Source organism: Psammomys obesus, unplaced genomic scaffold, assembly GCF_907164565.1.
Source record: "Psammomys obesus unplaced genomic scaffold, mPsaObe1.curated_primary_1811, whole genome shotgun sequence".
Lineage (NCBI taxonomy): Eukaryota > Metazoa > Chordata > Mammalia > Rodentia > Muridae > Psammomys > Psammomys obesus.
Window position 1 is genome coordinate 10,003,770 of NW_026586550.1, and position 18,385 is coordinate 10,022,154.

Below are 18,385 nucleotides of genomic sequence, written 5' to 3' on the forward strand. Positions count from 1 at the left end.
TCTGCTTACAATTTTTTTTCATAGTTCTATTAAGTGTGCTTTTTAAATGATCTTTGGTTTAACGTAAAGTTCAGCTGTGGAAAAAGCAAACAATTAAGAGATTGACTAGTAAGTGAAGAAAATGAAAACACAAATAAATGCAAGATTACAACATTAAAAATATTCAGTCTATCCAGGTGTGCTGCCACACACTTTCAATCCCAGTGCAGAGGCAGGTGGGCCCCTGTGATGTCAAGGCCAGTCTAGCCTATATAGTGAGCTCCAGGACAGTTGAGAGTACATAATCTTGTAGTCAAGAAGAGGCCAGTAAGGCATTGCCTACAAGCCTGTGTTGTAAGTGATGTGCAAGGAGATTCAATGACTTTAGATTTCATGGCAAAGAATGGGATAGTGTTGAATGCATGACAAATAATGAGGTTATTATGATCAGTGTGATGACCTGAGTGCTAATTAAAAGATGAGAAACAGGAAAAGATAGTAGGTTATATGATTAGTAGAACAGTTAGCTTTTCTAACCCCTCTGTGTTCTCTACCCTATTTTCCTTCAGTCTTTGTTGAGAGTATAGAGTTGATTTGAATTGTAGAGAGTATGATGTTGCTTATAGAATCTCAAGTCTGGTTTCCTATAAGTTGAAATGATCCAAAGACAAACTTCCTGAAAGAATAATAGTAAAACATAAAAGGTGAGGGTGAGGTGAGTTGGGCTGGAGGAACCTCCGAATATGCAAAGGAATTGTAATGTTGGGGTCTGAAACATTAGGATGGACTGGATGTGAAGCATGGCAAATCTGTTGAAGAGCGCATTGCTGAGCCAGAGTTTCCCACTTAAGAAGGAAACTGGAAATTTCCCACATAGGCTTTCCACTCACAAAGGCAAATACTAATAAGCACAGTTGGATTAGGCCATTCTGCATTATGTGTATAGCAAGTTAAGAGCACGCGATGAAGTGGAGAGAACTTAACAGTTTCACCTTAAAAGACAAGATACTGTATGAACAAATCTACAAATATGGGGGCCAATATTTTTGGTCCTTACAATTTGTATACTTAGGTTGGTAATCTTTCCAAAATTTCAAAAAAGTTACTGAAGTGTAGTACAGCAGGAATGAAGGTGTGTGTGTGTGTGTGTGTGTGTGTGTGTGTGTGTGTGTGTCTTCATTTAATTAGTAGCAAATATCCTAGTTTGTAAGCAGCCCTAGTTTTCTGAAATGAGTATTTTAAGTCAACTGGATTTGTTGCCATATATGTAGGATGAGATGTCAGCTGTGACACATTGTTCAACAAAACTACATTTGTGAAACCATGCTGATTGCGAAAACTCTGTTCTTAGACTTCTTTACTAGTCTGTGTTCAGCTTCTGGGAGAATTAATGTTACTATCTGCCTTACTTTGATTTCTGTTGCTCCAATAAAATTCCTTGACAAAGGCAACTTAGGAAAAGGAGGGCTGTGTTTGCTCACAGTCCCAAGCTAAAGCTCATCATAAGGGGCGTTCCAGTTCAGGGACTTGTAACAGCTGTGATGTTTCATCAAAGTCTGGAAGTGGAGAGGAAGGAATTATTTGTGCAAGTTATGCCCCGCCAGCTTTCTCTGATTTACACACTCAGTACACAACTCGGGAAATGGTGCTACCTGCTTTTATACTAGATCTTCCCCATCAGTTAATGTGATCCAAATAATCTCCCATCGATGTAAGCATAGGCCAAACTGGTCTGGACCTACCTTCATAGAGACTCTTTCCTGGGTGATTTTAGATTTCTTCAAGTTGGCAAAACTGTGACACCAGTTTTAATTCCTAATCATTAAAAAAAAAAAAAAAAAAAGTACCTCTTACTGTTAGATACCTAAGGTGAGGTGAGCCTAAGCAATTTAAGCCACTTGAAGGCTTGACTCAAGTACCCAGAGTTTCTCTAAAATAGTAGGAAATGTTGACTTCAAGAGCTGATTCATTCTTTTTAGCTTCCTTTTGACCACTCTTTCTATTGATTTCATTCATAGGCCATTTCACACAATTTGGATTATGCTGAAGATCCCCAGCAGCTCTGGACTGACCTTAGAACAGTATTACCACGCCTGCTCCTTTTTAGTACTCAGACCTGCTGTTATGCTGTTAAACTCAAAAGCATTACCCCCAAAACTTCCTCCCACTGTATACTTTATAAGGCTTTTACATACCCATGACTTTCTTTTTCATAGATGTGAAATTCATGTACAGTAGAATTAACTAAACATATACAGGGCATTGGCCTGGTACTACTCTTTAAATTATCTCATTGTTAATGAGAATTTTGGCCCCTTTATTGTTAGGGCAATGTGATAATGGCTATATCTATATTCCATATTTTACTCAGTAAGCTAAAAAGGTAAATAAACATAAAACTTTAATACATTCATATCTTCTCACAATAGTACTGTTTCAACTTAAGCTTTGTTTGACAGTTTTCATTCCTACTGCCAACCCCTTTCCTCAACAAAACCCCAGAAGAACAAGGAGCCAAAGCCTAGAGATCTTTGCTTTTTTAGGAACGACTGCCTGCATGGTTTTGAAATTGTAATAGCAGTCTTAACTTGACGATACTTACTTAGCACCATGCAAGGAAGGCTTTACTTAGCCAAGGTGAAAAGTATACTGCTTGTTTTCTGTGTGTGCGTGAGGCTTGTGAGTGTCGTACCTGTCTGCATGTGCAGGTGGTGTATAAATCCTTTACCTGATGACTGTGGCAGAGAAAATATTCTCATGCTGTTTTTCTGTGGCTTCTTATGTATTTGTCCCTGCTGTGTTTTACTTCATTCGTATATTTGGGATTAATGCTATCTCTTAAAAATATTTTGTCTTTTCTTACGTGGTTTTGTTTTGTTTTGTTTTTGATACTGTTTAAATTCAGTGAAGTTGTAGAACATGTTCCCAGCTCACCCTGATGACAGGTTTTTTTTTGTGTGTTTTTTTCGAAATAAAGATTTTTATAACCTTTTCTCATCAAAGTTTACTACTAAATAAGTCCATCCCATGTCACTCTTTAGAAAAATCTTTGAAAAAAATTTTGAAGATTTATATTACAAGCATGAGTTCTGATAGGTAGCATAATCTTTAGCAATCTTCCTTGTAAGGATCAAATAATAATCCAGTCTCAGAAGGATTTTTTTTTTTGTAGTCACATTCAAACACCAATTTAGTGTTCCTTTAGTCCTGTCTGTATTATATTTTTTTCATGTATACAACTCACCAGAGGAAAAAATACTAAGATTCTGAATTTTCTTTTATGCATACAACTCACTGGAAAGAAAGGACTTAAAGATTCTGGAAGTGTTTCCTCACTAAATGTGTGTCTTGCAGTTTAACTGTGCTAGAAGTTTTCTCGAGTCAAGGGTTTTCAGCTGAGTCAGTAAAAATGAAGGCTTTCAAAATGTCTATGCTCCAGCAGTCATCATGTGTCCTGTAAGCTATCAAGTAAAATGTGGCCCAGTTGTAGTGTTTCAAGGATTCTTCATGTAAATTTCATTATATAATTGCTAATGTCAGAACTAAAATAAAGATTAAAAGGTGGAGAATTTAGTTTACATGGACTTTCTTCCGTACCAAAGAGCGTGAAGACCAACATCTATTACCACTAGACTGCTGAGATCTCTACTACTCTGAAATAAACAACCCCCAACACCTGTGTAGTAATGGCTCTAAAGGACATCATAGCAACACTAAAGGCGTGCCCTCACATTCAGCTTTGAAGAAGTAGTACCCTGTGTTACATTTTGTAGACTGACAGCTACTTTGCTGCCTTTTTTCAGTTGAGGACATTGTTGCTTTTAGTATACTGAAACAGGAAAAACTGCACAAGAATTTAAAGATGATAATACCATCAGCATCTCCACGGGGGGGGGGGGGGGGACAAGAAAGCTGCCGCCAGTCAACTGTAACAGCCTGCTGCTATTTCCTGATATGGCAAAATAGAATTCCAATCACTCACTCAATTCCATATTTACTTTGCTGTTGGTCTCAGAACAAAGTAGCCTGAAACTTCACTGCAGTTGTTTGATACCTCAGCATATTACATGTAGCCTTTTGCCAGGAGTTTGACGCCATAAAGCCGTGTGGTTTTTTTTTTTTTTTTCTTTTTTGGTCTTTCATTTTTTAATTCTTTGTTACATCTATAAATAAAGGTAACCAGGCCGTGGGTTGTGAAGTCATCCACCAAGTAGGAACATTTTGCATTTGCCTTAAACTGAGTGTTGGGTTGCATGCTCTTGTTCCACTTACGCGTTTGCTATTAAAATAATACGTTTTATTAAAACCCATAATCATGGCACTTGTGCAAGGCCCTGTGTTTGATATCTAGCTCCCTCTATCCCCCCAAAAAGAGAAAAGATTTCTTCTTAATGCCCATTAAGGAAAGATTATCTATCAGGTTTAATTCCTTACCCCTTCTGAATTGTTCACTAGTAAACCTGTGATCTTCACATGGTCAAAGTCAGTCCTGCTAGATAATCTGAAAACCTGGCATGTTAAGGTTTATCCTTTTATTTTTTGTTTTGAGACAGGTTTATACTTTTAAGCCATGGCTGGTTTGGAACTTGCTTTGAACACTAAGCTGGCCCTGAACTCACAGAGATCTGCCTGCCTCTGCCTCTGCCTCTGCCTCCTAAATACTGAGATTTAGGGCATGCACCACCACACCCAGCCTCTTGCTGTAGTTTAAAATTTACTCAAATTACTAAAATAAGCATGGGTTTTAATAATCCCAAAATACTCTTTAAGTTATAACAATTTTAGATTATAATTTTTGAACACCTTATGTGCCATTCTGAGCACTTGCACTCACATCTTTATCTTTTTCTTTCTTTGAATAAAGAGTCATTTCTTGCTCCATGTAATTTACCACAATTAGTGGGGAAGTCACAAGTAGATCTTCTCAGTTTATTTATATTTTATTTTGAGACAGAGTCTCATGGATTTAAAGGCTAGCTTTAAATTCACTGTGTATCAAGATGACCTTGAGTTTGGCCATCTTTTGAGTGTTGGGATTACAGGTGTGTACTAATGTGTTTGCTTTATGTAGTGCTGAGAATCAAACCCAGGGCCTTGTGTATGCTAAGGAAGCACTCTTATCAACTGAGCTACATCCTCAATCCCATAACTAGACCTTAGTGCTTGCTCTTTGTATGGATCTAATAGCCTGTATTTTTTCTATTACAAAAGAGAATGGTGTCTGTCAGAGCTGCTGTTAGCAGGAACCATTCTACTCCCTTATCCTTGTGTTTCTAAAATGGATTTTTGTTTTTTAAGTGATCATATTCTTTTCTTTTTTTTTTTTTAATTGAAACAACACATTTGAACAGAAGGCATAGTCTAGGTTTTGGAATTGACTGAAGAGCAACCCTTGCATTGTTAAATGTTGAATCAACAGATTTTTGGCATTGGAAGGTTTTAATATTCAGTTAAGGCAAGTTTTTATGGTACTCTTTAAAAATCATGTATTACTTCTAATTTTTTTCACCAAAACATTAGTTCTAATTTAGTTTGAAGCTCCAGAATATCTGAAATAAGAATTACAGTTTCTGACTTATATTTAAAATGTATTCATCTAATCTTCCTTCCCTGTTTCCTTCCTGCCTTCTTTTTCAGTGAGCTTGAATATTGACTGAGAATTGGTTCTGTCAAGACCATCTCTGGCAATCTGTTCCAAATTCAACTATAATAAATCATAACTAAGGATGAACACTTACATAAATGCATATTTTTAAGTGATTTTAAAATAAAAGTCTTTTTAGTGGACTGGTGGTAAGCATAAAAGTCTTTAAATTCATCAGAGTCTTTTGAAATGCTGTCCTCCAGAAGAGGATTGGCTTTTGTGAACTGGAAAGGATGTGTTCTTATTAGGATGCAATAAGTATGCATGCGTGTGTGTCTGTGTGTGTTAGAGAGAGAGAGAACCACTTTAATAGTTATAAATAAGTGGTATACACATACAACGTAGAAGTCAATACCAGGTCATTGTCTGTGTCGTTGAAGAATGTCCCTGTTCTTTAAATTGAAACATCGCTTGAAAATTGGAAGCAGAAAAGGTTTACTTTTATTCTAGTAAATAAATAAGAGGGAGAAAGCAAAATAGCCTTTAAAAAACAACAGCAAAACGTGTGTGCTTAGAACTGCTTTATTACAGCTGAACCAGAAAATCTCCCATGTGTTCCATGTCCCCATACAGGCACAGCTTCCTCCATTATCAGCATCTTCTAGCTGATGAGCCTACATTGATCCAGCACGATCATCCAGAGTCCATAGTTTATATCAGGCCTGCTCACTCATGCTGTTGTACATTGTACAGAATTAGACAAGTATACATGACATATATCCATCATTGTACTGTCCTCTGTATTCTGCTCCTACATCCCTCTCCTCTAAGCCACTGCTCTGGGTACTTTCCCTGTAGTTTTACCTGTTCTGTTTTTGTCTTTGGAATAGCTTTCAACTTGTCTTCTTTCATTTATTAATATACATTGTTTCTGTTAGTCTTTTTTCCCTTAGAACACACATTGCACATAATTAGTAAAATTTCAGTATACACATGTTTCTTTCAGAAAATGAACATTTGTTATACCAGCCAGTTTCAAACCTTAACAAATGCCTGTTGGGTTTGCAAAACTTCTACAGTAAGAAACTTCTGGAGTGTATGAGTGGTCTGTCAAACTGTACCTGGAGTTGTACGAGTCATCTGTTACACTGTAACTGTACTCGTTCCATTCTGTTTTCATAGAAAGTGATGATCATGTTTTGAGTTTTTTTTTTTATGAAATCACAATAAAGTAAACCATTCTAATGCCTAAAAATACTTAAGCATGCAGCTCATGACAAGTGTTGAATTTGCCAGTTTTAATAATGTTTTGGAAAAATGAATAATTTTAGTTATTTCATTTGTAATTTTTTGTGAATTTATAAGCCCTTAAGATAACTCTATGCTTATGTTTGTAGGAAGTGTCTTTTAGAATCAGGTAAAGCTGACTAAGCTTCACTGTTGTAATAAAAGTGAACTGTATAATCAAAATGCAATAAAGACATAGCTTTAGTGACCTAACTTCGAGATCATTGGAAAATCTCTTTAATATTAAAAATTAGGAACATCAGAAATCTTAGAAAGTTTAATAGACATAAAACCATTGGGAATTGCTGCAAAGTCAACAAAAATATCTAGTCTTGAATGCAAAACTGAAGAGAAACTTGTACCCCAACAAAAAATGTCTTATCAACACTAAACAACCAAAAGCTGTTGCTGACTCTATTGGGAATAGTCACTCTCCACGTGAGTAGGAAGCAGAAAGAACAGTGTGGCTATCACGTGAGTGTGGAAACAGGTTGGAGAGAGTTGACATTCTCTGCATGTTTGGGAGTGGTGTTGCTTCAGGAGCCTGCCAAACTTGGACATACTTTGTGTGTGAGCTTGGCTTTGGAATCATCTAGACAGAATAAACTTGAACTGTAACCCTACCTTTTCCCTACATTGTTAAGCTCTCCTCCCCTAAAACTCCAACTGCATGTTATCCCTTTCCTTTCTTTTCCAGTACCACCACATATCTTTTTACCATGTTTCTACCATGTTAGTGCTTATTTGATGTTCACAGAAAAAAAATTATGCACATACACAGTGGTCTTTACTGAGTTGGACACAATTCCAAAAGCTTCTATAAAATATTTGAATTTTCAGAATATTTTAAGTATACCATTGAGTTGTCAAAAAACTTTGTTTTACTAATCAAGAGTTCTTTAGGAAAACTTGTAATTGACATTTTTTTCATAGTTAAACCAAAATCTTTTCATCTTTTTCTATTTGCACCTTAATAAATCCATGAAGGCTGTTACTGCTTGTATCCTCCATTGTGGATATAGATCAGATCCATTCACATGTAACTTGATCCCCAGTTCTTCCTGTAGCTCTCTATACTACATGTCAACTTGACAGTGCCTTTCTTAGGGCTGTCTTAAATCTGAGGGCAGTGATTGGCATCTGTTTTAATGAAAGCCATTATTGCCAGTACTTGCCCTTACATACATTTATGCTCATACAGTTCTTTTATAAAAGCATCTAAAATAAAAAAAGAGGAAACTAATGCTCAAACTAGTTACCACTTGTGGCTCAGCTAGGGTTGTGCTATTTCTGATTTAGACATGCACATCTGTTTACATGGAGTTTTAAGTTTTGTTTTGTTTTTTTTTTACGAGATATTACAAGTCTGCTGAGTGAAATAATTATGCCTTTTCCCATGCACATTACTGGGTAGTTAGGGTTTTTTCCCACCTCCTGTACTCTCCTGATGCATTTTTTTAAATAGGAATTGTGTTCTTGATATATTTTATGTGACATGATTTGATCTACTTGAGTGCATTCTGTTTATAAGTCCTCATCTTACAAGTTTGCCTTAAAAAAGGAATACATAATTATAAGGTGACAGATAAATATTGTTAGTGACTATTTGAATTTGTATAAAGAACATTAAGAAGAGGTATTTTTCACTCTTTGATTCTGTCATCTGTGCAGTTGGCTTTTTGTTTCCATGTTAAGTATACAGAAAAACAGAGTTAAACAAATCAAGAAGCATGACAGACTGACATAGTATCTAAAGTCCTACATAAATTTGTCTCTAAGCTCATGCTGGTCTCAATCATCTTTACCCCAAGAAGGAATCATTAAAAACAGCATGGGTTCCTGAATTCAAGAAACATTATACTCCAACAACCAAAGAGCCTATTCAGAGAAATAATTTTGGTGTGATCCTTCTTTATGGAAAGTCTTTGGCTCCCATTGGTCACTGTACCACTCTGGGGGTTGTTGTTTCAGTGGGATAAAAGAAGCGTTAACTGCAAAGCTTGAGATTTGGGCAGAATAAGAGGAAATAAGTCACAAGTTCGAGGAAGAGGATATTTCCCCTGAGAGTAGCCTTCAGTAAAAGATACCTCCATGACTACCTGTTCATTTCAAAATAAGTGTAACTTCTTGAATATTTCAGTCGAAAGGGAACTACAGTTCTTGACAAAATGTTGCTTAATAGAGAAATGTTTTGAAAAATACACGGAGCAGAGCAGTTGTTGGTTTCAGTCATTGAAGAATTCAGGCATGTCATTTCTGCAGTCTGCCTCTTGCCTGTGTGTGGCTTGTCTCTCAACAACGGCTGTAGGGTCTTATCTGTGAGGACTGATACCCCAGGATGCACTTTACTTTGTGTCTAGAGAACTGAGCTTGACTCACTGTAGCAGATGCCTTTTAACTGCTTCTGCATCTCCTGTCTTTATGTACTTAATCTGCCCTTTTGGCTAGGAGAACCTGCTTCTTTCAAATACGATGGATGGGAGTGAAATGAACATTGAAATATGATCTCCGCCTTTTCCCGTGGCTTAATATTAATAACCTAAGACTTTTTTTTTTTTTTTTTTTTTTTTTGGTATTTCACACATAGCCGTTTCTTGTCATTAGCATGCAATGGATTGTTATGGATTCTAATTTTAATCCACAAGATTAAAATTAGATATTACAATTTTTAATCCTACATTACAAATAATATGTCTATTTCATCTTTGCTAATCTTTTCAAATATAATCTCATCAGATCTTTCTCATACAACTGACTTCTTTATATGCCATCTCATTTTTATTTCCTTATTAGTATTATTAATATTTATTGGTGCATAGCTAGAATTCTGTCACCTGTGTATCATTGCTCCCACATGGGAACCACCTTCACCCATTTTTTTCTTTTACTTGTTTTAGAAAATTTTTTCCTTTCTTTTTTATTTATTTATTTTTTTGTTTTTTGAGACAGGGTTTTCCTGTGTAGCCTTGGCTGTCCTAGAACTCACGCTGTAGACTAAGTTGGCCTCAAACCCAGATATCCACCTGCTTCTGCCTCCCAGTGCTGGGATCAAAGGCATGGAACGTTATTAACTAACCTGGAAGCACATTGTTCAGTGCCATTTGTTCTATTGCCTCGTGAGGGTCAGATACTATTTACAAACCAAGAAAGAACTCCGAGACCAATAGGAAAGAATAAGTGTGAGTGAATGATTACAGTGCACTGTGGTAGTAACAGGAGCCAGGATGATTGCCGTCTAGTTAGTCCTTACTAACATAAATCCCAAAGAGTCCGAATCTTTACAGCAGGTAACTAGTTCCCTTGTTGGTAGAATAGGGTTCCTGTCCTTTCTTACTGTCTTGGAAAAGACATGTAGGGGGGCCTCATTTTGTCAGGTTTGTTTTCTTAGAGCAGATTTAGACCTCACAAGATGCTACAGTGGTTGATAGCTTGCATGTCTTCAATTTTTAAATCTGTTTGGGGGAAACCATGTTCTTTTGAGTGCTCTGGTGGTCTCATATCTTCTTCAGTGTTTATCATGTGGTCTGTGTGTTCACTACAAGGCTAGCCCTAATCCAGCCCTAACCCTGATGTGCTCACAGTTGATGCTCAGTTTCATGCATGTTGAAGTGCGTGTCTGTGAGCTTCCTTTTTCATCAGCCTCTGTAGTTTTCCTAGACAGGTCTGTCTGTCTGTCTCTCCCTCTTTCTCTCCCTTTCCCTGTCCTCCCTGTCTCTCCCTCTCTCTTCCTCTGTCTCTTCCCTTCCTTCTTCATTGAGTTTTATGTCCTCTATTCAGATTCCTTCTGTTCCTTCTGTGATTACTTCTACTGTATATCTTTTGTATTAAACTTATAGTTTGCTTTCTCTTGTTTTCCAGATGGGTAGTGCTGGGTACCCTTGGCTGGCCTGAAACTTACTTTTGTAGACCAGGCTGCCCTCAAATTTGTGGTGATCCTTTTGCTTTTGCCTCCTGTGATGTGTGGTAACCCTTTAGCTGCTGAGCTAACAGGTGTGCACTATGACATCAATGTTTTCCTCATATATAAAGCAGAAGAATGCACAATATGTAAAGCATACCTGCTTATGTGCTTTCGTGACCACCTCCCTGCCTCTGTTCTGCACAGGAAGCTCTTTCCTTCTTCCCCTGGTGCTTCCCTGGCACCATAATCTCATCTGTAGAATGGCAGGATGACTCACTTCCTTCTTTGTGCCTCATAGAACCTGCCTGGTATGTATTGTCACACGATCTGGGTAGGTAACATGTCTTCTTGTACTGTATGTAGCTTACAGTCCTGCCTGAACCACCACTGGTTGGCAGTGACTTTTACAGAAACAGATGCTTTAAAGTTGAACTGATTTTGGTTACTGTTGTTAACATCTTTATATCACGTTGAGTGACTTCTTTAAAGGAACAGCGGCTACTCAGCTTCCTCATTTGTAAAATGAAGCTGCTATTTAACGTAGAGGGACTGTTAGCCCTGAAGTAATGAGGACATAGAGCAGAGTGAGGTCTTTGGAGTAGAAAATTGAGAAAATGGGTTTTTAAAAATTATTTATTTTAATCTTGGTATTTTGCCTGCAAGTGGCTTCCCAGCCCATGTGAGAAGTTAGTCCTACACAGAGTGATTTAACCTGAAATATAAGGCATCTGCTCTCACTACTGCAGTCTGTAGTTGAAACTCAAGAATTAGGGCCAAATTTGTGAGCCAGCTGTTCCCACCAAAGCGTAAAAGCCAGAGGACTTGGTGTGCCTATAAATTTAATTGTATCAAAGTACGTTAGTTGATAAGGCCTATGTGTTCACAGTCAGTCCTGCCAACACTAAATACTTTTAAATGAGTGTCCTTTTACCATAAAATATATTTAGTGAGCTTGGTTTTCCATTGTACCTTGCTTGGATTTTTCCAAGTTGTGCATGTGGAGCATTTGTGGCAGTCAGGCTAAGCAGGTCGGGCACAGTGGCTATTATGGTTAAGATCCTAAGAAGAGACCTGTGCAGGCCAGTTACTGGCAAGTAAGAAATCTTCTGCCTTGGCTCATTAATACATGACCAGTAGAGAAACATTTGCTGTTGTGTAGTTATTTATCAAGAAATGAATGTGCGTGTGATGACTTTTCCTCCTAATTCTATCCTCACAGGGACAGGGCAGTAGAGACTAAGTGTGATACATGTTAGGTTATATTGACAGACAGCCCTAGTGCTGCCTTCTGTAGCCCAGGGTCTTCTTCGGTAGACCTGCTGACTCTCTTGCAGTGAATTCCTAGTGTGAATCCTTAAAAGATAATTAAGTTAAATCAGATTGAGTCAGTGGTCCAAGTGCTGAGGCTGTTTGGAGGGGGAGTGAATTTGCTCCCACCTCCCTCCGGTGGCACTTAGAAAGAATGTCTACTGTAGACACATTGGATTTTCACGTCTGAGGGTATGGTGCTGGTAAGCATCCCGCAATGTATAGGACAGCTATCAACAACAAGGATGGTAGTGCAGTGTCCAAAGTACAGGGCATTGCTAAAACTGGCTGCCAGGCCGGGGTGCAGCTCAGCCACAGGACATTTGCCTAACACTACCCCTCAGTGCCATGTTTCCAGGGATGGGCTTACTAGATTCTACAGTCAAAGCAAATGTGGGTCAGGCTGTGAGGGGAGGGTAGACACAGCTGTTTGGGTGAGGTTAGGATTTACTGGTGCTCTTTCTTTACACTAACACTCAGCTCAACAGTAGAGAAGGTGGGGAAGCAGACTTTCTTCTACGCTCTTCAGAATATGTTTTCATTCCAAAAGCTAAGGCTGTGGGCCCTGTGGTGTGTGATGCTCTTCCTTATACGTCTCCACTGTCAGGTACACACTGTACTCTAAGGCTCTCAGAATGTTGAGGTCCCTGCATTGTTTTGAGTATGTGTATGGGAGTATGTGTTGTTTATTGTTTTTTAGTAAAGATTGTTAAAAATTATTAAGTAAGCTACCTTACAATCAAACAATGGGAAGATTGTAGTTTCCTGTTTGTGTGTCATGTACCACAGATGACTCTCTTTGGCTACCACTAACACTATTGCTGAATTGTATTATTTTGCAGTCAGAGGAACAAATAGCCCTTGATTAAAAAAAAAGAAAACGTGGGCTTTGTTTGTTTGTTTGTTTTTTAAATAGTTCTTGGTTCTCAGCAAAGCCAATATATAAAGTATAGGGCTCTCCTAGAGCTCTGCTTTGCTGCGTTTTGACTGTATGGTGATACCACTTCATAATAAATTTTCCTGAATGTGTTACCTGAATGTGTTAATCTGTAAGTGGAGGTAAGTGTTCTTCTGTTTCTTGGAAAATGTAAAGTAATGGTTAAGAACATATTATGAGTAGGTAGGAGAGAGAGAAGCCAGTTATTGGCTTGAGCATCTCAGTGTCCTGGACCACCCAGACCAGGAGAATTTGCCACTCTCTAGTCCTTCCCATATGGTTAGCAATACAGCATTTCTTTCCAAGGGGGTTTTGTTTCCCTTCCATGAAGGTTTCAAACCTTTTAAGAATTCAGCTTTGCTCCATAGAACACCATTCTTAGTTTATTCTCCTTCCAGTTCTACTGCTTTAGAAACTAGACTACGCCTTACCCAACAAACCTTCCTGTAATTTAATACATGTATGATATCAGTTTTTATCAGAGGATATTGTTGATGCCTAGTGAAAGTTATGGACCTAGAGGGAGGCACTGACAATTGTATTCTCAATTAGAACTTTTTACCTTAGAGATTGGTAGGTTTAGCTGATAGAATGCTCTCCTGGCATTCAGGAAGACCTGGGTTTGAGTCCCAGCATCATTTAACCTGTTACGCACTTGTAATTGCAGTACTCCAGGGGTGGGGGCAAGGGGATCAGGGATTTCAGGGCCAGCCTGAGATACATGAGACCCTGTCTCTAAAGGGAGGTGGTTTCTTGGAGTTTGGGGTATAGCTCAGTGATAGAGTGCTTACCTAGCTCACAAGAGATCCTAAATTTGTCCTCCAATAATAGAAGGTACAGTGAGTGTATATGTGGGGGGATTCTCCTGTCTGTTCCTTGGGGTGTGTTATTTCTGTCCTGTCCATCATCCCTGATAGACAGGGCAGTGATACTTCTTCTTTCTTTTTTGTGTCTTTTTAAATTGTGGGCTTCATAGGAACTTGGGTTTTGCCCTTAAATATTTGACTCATTAAAAAAAATCCACTAATAGTCTATACAAGTAGACCAAGAGAGAGCTTGATATTAATTTTTTTTTAACTATATATCCCTCAGTGACTAGATTCAGGTTACCAAAAATGAGTTCTGTAAACGTGGGCAACTATTTTCTCTTTTGGGGCAGTCTTGCCATGTTGCCATGGTCCTCCTGCCCCACTCACCCATGGAATGCTGGCTAGGATTTAGGCATGCTAGAAGTAATAGTAAGACATTGACCCTGTCTGCTCTTTGTTAAGTGCAGACTCCTCCTTGCCTACCTCACAGGGTTGTTTGAGGGTCAAATGACATCATTAACTGTCCAGGTGCCTTGTAAATTGTACACCACAATGCAAATGAAAATGGTGTGCATGTGTAAGAAGGGTTAGGCTTAGTAAATACCAGTTGTGGGGTAAAATTAAGTTGGAAGAATTCTCCCTACCCCCGTTTTTTTTTTTTTAACCTAGTCTAGAGTGCTTTTTCTTCCTTTCTGTCAGATTCAGAGGTTATCTTCCTTGACTTTAGTTGTGTCTTTTATAAAGAAGGTTAGTACCATGAAATGCTTCGTTTGCTGAAACCTAGTAGAATCTGGTATAGGTCAGTAATGGGGCAAAGCAAAATTTGAAAAGAAAATTCTGAATTTACCAAAGAACATGGCCTGCCTGATCGATCATTGTCACTGTTGTTATCACCCTCCATACTGATTGCTGATCAGTGCTGTAGAAAGAAATATTTTTTGCTTTTCAAAAACTGTAGTTGGTTATATGATTCATTCTTATTTTCAATAAAATAATTATTCTAAGAAGTTGTTACTTTACCTTCCCCAGCCCCAAATATTATATATGGATTCTGAACAGTAGTAAGTCACCCATTTAAGCCACAGTTGATACAGATCCTTTTTTTTTTTAATTTTTTTATTTATTTACTTATTGGTAGTGTCGTCTATTTGACACTACCCGTAAATAGAGTCTGACGACTGTTAGGACCCTGTGGCTCACACTCTGTGACTCGCGGAGCTGGAGAGGAGTGGAGCAGGCAGAAGCTGGGGCCAGCTCCACCAAGAGGAGCCCAGACCATGCTTGCTGTCCTTGGAGGAGAATGTTCTTCCAAATTCAGAAGTCTGTTCATTATTCCCTTTCTACCCGGAAATGTATTACCAAATTTATAATAGGAGAACATCACTTTCTTTTACTATTGGCTTCTTTTTAATGGTGTACATCAGCTGAGCCGGCTAAATGCCTCTCTGGCTGAAACTTTATCCTGTAGCTGATGCTGGTTTGTCTTTAGGGCATTTAGTCTTGCATCTGGATTATTGATTTGTACACATGTAGTAGTCCGGAGGCTAGAAAGAGACCAGAAGACCCCTCCCATCAGCCTGAGAGAGCTTCCCTCTCCCTCACTTGTCATCCCTGAGCTCACAAGCACAGTCCTAATCCAGTTTGTCTCACTAGGACCCATAAACGCTCAGTAAAGAAAGAATAATTCCTCTCCCGCTTAACCACTAAAGAACAACATATGTTTCTAACGTCAGCTTTTTATTTTTTTTTTATCTTTCATTTTTTTGTTGGTAAATCTCCCAGACAACAACAGTTCTGTAGAGAGTTTAAATATGAAGGAATGGCAGGACGGGCTAAGGGCACTTCTACCCAACATTAACATCAACTTTGGTGGACTGCCCAATTCTTCTTCCCCCTCCAACGCCAACCACAGTGCACCAACGTCCAACACTGCCACCACCGACAGCGTGAGTTGGGACAGCCCTGGCAGCTGGACAGACCCAGCCATCATCACAGGTAACTTTCTCCCTTCAGCTCCGCCCACAGCCATCAGTGTGTTTTTTAGCACAGAATAAGTCAGAACAGGGGCCTCTTTGACATAAGTTCCTCCTCACAAAGCCTGATTCATTCTTAAGGTCATGGTGAACCTGTCGGCCTAGTTGTGTTCTGAGGCATTTGTGCCTCAGTTGCTCCTTTTGGTCTAAGTAGGTGTTACTGTCTGGCAGCATGCGTGTATTTTGTAGGCCTCAAAGTTACAAAAGGATCTAACTGAGACATCTCAAAAAGAAACATACTCCACTCTTTATAAAGCTCTCTATATAAGGCTGTCTGTACAGATCCCTACTAGAGAAGGGTGGGCGCAATGGGGAAAATACATCATTTACTGTTGGGGTCCTGGGACTCATTGGGGGTGGAGTTTGTTTGTTTGGAGGGATTTGGGGTTTTGTTATTTGCTGTTCCGCCTCAAAGTGAGGGACTAAGTTTAAGGAGGAGTTTGTGTAACAATAAATCTTGGTTATTGCTGGAGAAAGGGGAAGGTGGCTAAGGGAACATAAGATTTATAAGGTTTCATTTGGAAATTTAAAATTGTACTTTTTTTTATTTCTTGGGTAAACAAATTCTTTAAAGTTTACCCGAGTTACTTGGTGCTCTTTCTTTACACACTCACCATTTCCTTTTTGTTTCCTGTTTCCTCTGTAGGTATTCCAGCATCTTCAGGAAACAGTTTAGACTCTACTCAAGACGACAATCCTCCACACTGGCTAAAATCCCTTCAGGCCCTCACAGAGATGGACGGCCCCAGCGCTGCCCCGTCACAGACCCACCACAGCGCCCCCTTCAGCACACAGATCCCTCTGCACAGAGCCAGTTGGAACCCCTACCCACCTCCTTCAAATCCTTCCACCTTCCACTCCCCACCCCCAGGCTTCCAGACAGCATTCAGACCCCCCAGCAAAACCCCCACAGATCTGCTACAGAGTTCAACACTGGACCGCCACTAAGCAAAGAGAGAATTCAAAAGGGCAGGATTTGTCCCACCCTGTTTTCTCCCTTTTAGCCCACTCACAGCTTCCTTCTCATCTCTTATGTTCTGAAGAATCCAGTTCCTGATTGGTTTTTTCTCCCCACCCCCAGATGCGATGCAGTCACAGAGTCTTTACCATCTTTTCTTTAGTTGTAAAAAGTTTCGGTTGATCCAGCATTTGAGTGAGTGACACTATTGAATATTTCTGGGGGGGGGGGGGGCAAATGCCTTTTTAAGCAGAGGAAAAGAAAATCAAAAGGCAGTCTCAATACTTAGAAAATTACTGTTTGTCGCTCATAATAATGACATAATCTGCTTAGCAGAAAATGACGATTAATTTATAGGAAAGGTCAAGTAAATGCATTATCAACTGCAGAATTGAAAACCAGGCTGATTAAATGAGATTGCTAAATCCATGGGGGAAAGCAGTGGTCCTGGCATCCACCTTGTGTTCAGCTTTTCACTATTACAGGAAAATGCTTTTAATTTTAAATTCTTTATTGAATTGATGGGGAGGACTCAATTGTGTTGTTAAGCAAAGGGGTTTATTGGAAGTTGATGGCAAGATAAATTGATCTGTAGTAGTAACTGGCCCATTGCTAAAGAGCTTATAAGGAGGGAAAAGTAATTTTTTAAGAAAAAAATTGGGCTTTAGATTTAAATTCAGATGCTTTAAAGAAAAGAGTATTCACAGATTTAATACCCATCCATACTATAAGAGCTGAATTAAACTGATTTCTTCAGTCTTTCTCCTCTATCAGAATCTTCTTCTTTTTTTTTTTTTTTTTTTTCCTCTCTGACCTTAAGTCCATCTGACAGGGCACTCAGCCAGCACTGCTCTGGGGCCATCTGATCACCAACAGGAGCAAATCTCTGACCTCCTTGCCTGCAGCTTTTACTTAACCCTGTAGTTTCTGGACGTTTGTGCAGTATTGAAAAGACAGGAGAAAAGAAAACAAACCTGGTTATAACCTGATGCTAAAACTAAAAACAAGGAAATGTACCTCTTTCTTCAGAATTAAAACTAAAATCTTAAATAAAACAGAAAACTTGATGGTGACCCTTGGGTGATTGTTGTTTTTGTTTTTCCAGTTTATTACGTGTTATTTTGAAATGTTTTATGATACAGTGCCATTTGAGTTTCCACTAGATTTTACATCTTCTGCTAATAGAGGATGGTTGCAAAGAAACTAGAAAACAATGTAAAAGTTGTTTTTGTCAGTCACCACTAGTTTTAAAGATCAGCTCCCTTGTTTTCAGTGGCTTTCCAGAGCAATACCTCTGCTAGGCCATCATAAATGTAGAGCAGACTTTCTCAGCTAAAACCACTTGCCAGGAATGAATGGGACTCTGGCATGTTGAGATGGGTCTCCAGGAAGACCTGGCAGAAGCAGCAGCACCTCAGTAGCATTGGCTTAGGAGTACAGGAAAGAGACCCAGAAGCCTCATTTGACAGTCCAGACATGCCTGTTACAGGCAACCAGGGTAGGGAGTGCCTGCTGATGGACACACAGACTAAATGAGGGGGAAAGGGACTTGTTGCTTCTTCCTCACAGAACCCAAGGAATCTGTACAG

General features: G+C 38.9%; 1 protein-coding gene across 7 annotated transcripts in view; it reads left to right on the top strand.

The window, feature by feature from the left end:
- Cnot4 (CCR4-NOT transcription complex subunit 4) overlaps window positions 1-17,869 on the top strand; it is a 106,304-nt gene extending 88,435 nt beyond the window's left edge. For 5 of the 7 annotated variants that reach the window (XM_055602017.1, XM_055602016.1, XM_055602020.1 and 2 more), the window contains 2 exons: window positions 15,588-15,800; window positions 16,485-17,869. In XM_055602017.1, the coding sequence (XP_055457992.1) occupies window positions 15,588-15,800; window positions 16,485-16,786 (515 nt within the window). In that variant the 3' untranslated portion in view covers window positions 16,787-17,869. The remainder of the gene's footprint in view (window positions 1-15,587; window positions 15,801-16,484) is intronic. The other 2 variants (XM_055602021.1, XM_055602022.1) reach the window with 1 other exon arrangement.
- Window positions 17,870-18,385: the final 516 nt, after the last annotated feature.